The following is a 4202-nucleotide window of genomic DNA, read 5'->3' as shown; positions in this document are numbered from 1 at the left end:
AAGTAAAGCTTACTTTTTTAGTTAGCACATTTTAAACTAAGTCTTTACATTTGTCTTATCTCGTTCTCGTCAATCAATGAGTCGAATTCACCGCTATCCATAATATCAAACTCGCTTTCAGAACACCTTCAAACTCCTGCGCTAAGAACCTAACCTTGCACCTACTCAACTCGTTTCCCTTTTTCAGTCCCGTTTGGAGGCTGAATACGAATCCATCTTAGAGCCGGGTGAAAACTACACCGATCTAATAGATTCACTGTCTCCGAGCTGCTCTGACGTCATCAAGTCGTGTCAGCTGGCCACGATCGCCGTGCCTGGCGAGGAATGCTGCCAAAAATACTTCACCGCCGTCTACACAATTCGCGGAAAGTGCTTCCAGATGGCAGGTGCGGTTACCAGATGACAGGGTTTACGCGATACGGTTTGATGGCTGGATGCAGGATGGTTTCGGGTCAATTTTGGGCATACTGTGTTTGTTTACAAACTAGGTACCACACGATATCGTTAAAAGATTTGCATGTGGTGCAAACGATGTGAAAGGCTGATACATATGAAAGGAATAGGTGAATAAAATTGTCTTTTAAATTTGTAATTTATGGTTCAAAATAATTTAGATATGATCATCAATGAAAGAGATGACAGATGCATATAATTTTAAATTTACTCCCTACCATTTTGCTTTATATTTACCTCTCATATCGCCCCCTCGCCCCCCTCTTCGTCCGTCAGATTTCACCCAGGAAGACGACGGGAAGCAGCACGGTCTGCTCTTCACTCTCTCCCTTCCTCCTGCCGAGTTCCCCAGCCTGGACCGGTCGCTAGTCGGCGGCTGCCTCAACACACGACTCGGTATGGAAATCCTGCTGGACGACCCGCATCGGCTACCGCATGTGCGAGTCTATACACACTCGGTGGCAGTGTCGGCGCCCGGGGTTTTGGAGCTGAGGGTTACCCGGGAGACCTCTGACCGGCATGGTTTGCTGGTGAGTGTGGGAAGTGGGGAGTGGAGGAGTGGGGAGTGGGAAGTGTGGGGAGCGGGGAGTGGCTAGCGGGGAGTGGGGACTGGGGAAGTGGTGGGTTGAAGGTAGAGGTTGAGGGTAATGGGCGATGGTTAGTAAAAACCTGGTGACTGATGTAGTGGTCGGAGGGAGAGTCATTGCTTGGTGGGCTGTGGGTTGTTTAGTGGCTGTTATATTGGGAGGTAGGTTGATTAGGTAAGCGGAAGTCGAGATGCGGCCCAGGTGGTTGTGGCGTCTCTTATTTATTCAATGATGGGTAGTTGCCAGCGCCCACTGCGGACAGCGAATTATAAATGGACACCTACGAACTCAGGGAGTGGTAGTAAAGGTAAACCACGATAATGATAAGCCATACCGGCTGTAGACAGACTGTATCTCACGTCCTTCACTTTTCTCAGAACTCGGTGTTTCCACCTCGACACCGATGTGCCGCGTCCAACGGCACATCTCTTCCCGAATCGGTGGACAACTGCCCCGTCCTTCAGCTAGCCGAGACCATCCGCCTCACATGCGGCTGCTATTGGCTGAGTCTGCCCGTTACCACCAACGACACCGGTACGCCCATCTGCTCCCCTCTGCAGGTGTTCAGCTGCGCGATCCCGCTGCAGATGAATCAGTCCAGAAGTGGCTGTCACTCCGCCTGTCGAGAGGACGATTTTCAGACGGACGTCATCGTCAACAAACTCAGCCCCATGGCTGAGGCGATCGGGATGAGACGCGGCGTCCCCCCAGACGGCCTGCTGTTTCTGAAGGTGTATTTCAAGACGCTGCAGTACCGCCTGGTGCGACACTGGTGTCAGACGGGCTCCGAACTGCTGGCTGAGCTCGGCGGACACATGGGAATCTTCCTCGGCGTCAGTGTGGTCACTCTCTGTGAGGCGGTGGCGGCCATCGGAAGCTGTGTCGCAGGCGTCTGTCGAACACGACGCGTCGATAGCGATGAAGACGTGCGGCAGCGGCAGGGCGGCAGCGGTGAGCGCGGCGCGGAGCCGTGGGGGACGAAGACGCACGCGATGCACCTTGCTTTCAGGGCGTATAGTCCGTCCGGTGAGCTGGTACCAATGGCCGCGGCGTACTACCCTCCTCCGCCGGAGAAAATCGTGCGGTCGTCTCTTCAGAATTAGATCATGCATATTTTTCTGATAGGAAAATAATGCAGTCAAAGGTATGTTCAAAAGTAGATCAAATATTTGTTATCAAATGTAATAAATACCTGCTGCTCAGCGTCAAACATCTTGATTGAGTTGCTACTAACGCGTAACTTGGAATGTTTTATGGTTTATGGCACTGTTTTTTTTTTGTCGCACCTACTGAAAGGCTCTTTTCTTTAATAAACAATGTGCAAAAAATGTGCGGGTCTATCCCTGCAAGTATTGTTTAAAAGCGCTCATTTGCGACACTCGAATGGCTGTTCGTTCACTTTTAAATACATATGTTCATTTTTGTTGAGATGCATTATCCGTCGTTCCACCGTCCTGCTTATCCTAATAAATCAGTCTTGCTCAAGCGTCGTAACACACACACACACATCATACATGTTTTATTAAGACGGTCCAACGATAAAGTAATCATCCATTTTACATATGCAACGCACGGCGCCCAACTATAGGGCTTTCAGAATTGATTCCATTACATGACCGACTGGTGTTAGACTGTACCGCATAGCACGTGTGCCATGCGGTGCAGCCGACCCTGTAATAAATTGTCCGCGGACATAGAGCGCTGCGAACGCCAGCCAGCCGTATATTGCATGATTAAATACTCTTCATGAACACATTTGTTAGACGCGCAGTGCTGAATACCCTGCACCTACGTGCGTAATACACCTGTCCTACAAACACGTACTGATCGTTTCAACAGCAAATGCAGCATACGGGTTAGGGGTATAATTACTGTCCATCGATCTCCATAAAGATACAACACAGAGGTGCCTTACACATTATATCCTCCCTAAAAAAATTACCTGTCTCCTTTTGACGAAATGCTTTTTTTCAAACATCTGTATTTCGATCGAAGTGTAGGCGTCATGCCAACCCATTTGATTTGAATTCCTGCGCAACATAGGGGAGAGCGGGGCCAGTTGAAACACGGGGTCAGATGAAACATGGCTTTATTTTCAACACTATGCAACATATGGCGTTGCCGACACCACTGCGCATCCGCGCTCGATCACTTCCTTTGTCAACGGCGTTTGGGCGGCAAACGGACGGTAATTTTGATTTGACAATTGTTTTTGTGTTTTTGAGGGGCGTTTGGGAGAAATCGTTTTTATGAATATTTTGTGATATCTCATATACCTTTGTTTGCTGAAAGAAGAACTCCTGGCTCCGGAATAACACCTTATTTGGCCCTTCATTCAGCATGATGCCGTCCCTCCAGCTCGTTTGACATGTGCTTTACGGCGCGTGCGAGATGGCGGGAGCGGATGGGGTCAATTGAAACGCTTTTCTGAGGGTCAGTTGAAACAGGGCCACAGGCCGTTTCAATTGACCCCGGTGACCATTGCAATGGTTATTGTTCAGGGGCTGTAAACATTAAAGGAAATAGTCCACCTTTGAAATGAGCTTTTAAACTGAAATAGTAGTTTAATAGAGCTCAATTTTTGACCCCTTTTTCTCCAGCCTTTTGCTTGAAAGCACACTATAGCCTGAGATATTTCTAATTTTTCTCATCCGCCCATTTTACCATAGTCTATGTACTTTATGTCACCTATTATGAGGAACTTTGCACTTTTAGCTTTCCAACGACCTATTGAATGTAGCATTTGGAAAAGTAAACCGGACAAAAAATCTCCTTAAGAAAGTGGCCTTAAAGAGGAAGACATCCCATTGTTAAGGATAGGTGCAATTGACCCCATGGGCTGGTTCAATTGACCCTCGCATCGGGGTCATTTGAAACGGGCGTAGAGCTGTTTTATAAGCATGCGTTTGGCAGCAAAATATGTTTGAAACATAATTTTACATATCTTAAAATAAAGCCAAAAGAGCATATTTTGTCATGGCATTGTGCATTAGGGTTGTTCAAAAAAACCGAATTTTGGAAAAGTATATGGGCTCATGGCTCATGTGGTGCGGTATTCTTTTCTGAGACCAATGATGCCCTTTTTTCTGAAAAGTATTAACTGTTAGGGGCTCCTCAAACGGCTTAAAGAGGACCATGTTACGCCCGCCGACCGGCCGGTGT

General features: G+C 47.8%; 1 protein-coding gene across 1 annotated transcript; it reads left to right on the top strand.

Annotated features, from left to right (window-relative positions):
- Positions 1-187: 187 nt before the first annotated feature.
- Positions 188-2466, top strand: LOC122369643 (acid-sensing ion channel 4-like; the record flags this gene model as incomplete). The annotated part of the gene is made up of 3 exons (XM_043344538.1): positions 188-386; positions 730-983; positions 1418-2466. Coding segments are annotated over 3 exons (1179 nt in total), but the record flags the coding sequence as incomplete, so codon positions are not given.
- Positions 2467-4202: the final 1736 nt, after the last annotated feature.

Source organism: Amphibalanus amphitrite, unplaced genomic scaffold (assembly GCF_019059575.1).
Source record: "Amphibalanus amphitrite isolate SeventyFive unplaced genomic scaffold, NRLGWU_Aamphi_draft 001058F_arrow, whole genome shotgun sequence".
In the NCBI taxonomy this organism is placed as follows: domain Eukaryota; kingdom Metazoa; phylum Arthropoda; class Thecostraca; order Balanomorpha; family Balanidae; genus Amphibalanus; species Amphibalanus amphitrite.
Note: the sequence above shows the minus strand (reverse complement) of the source record. Positions and strands in the feature narration are given on the sequence as shown.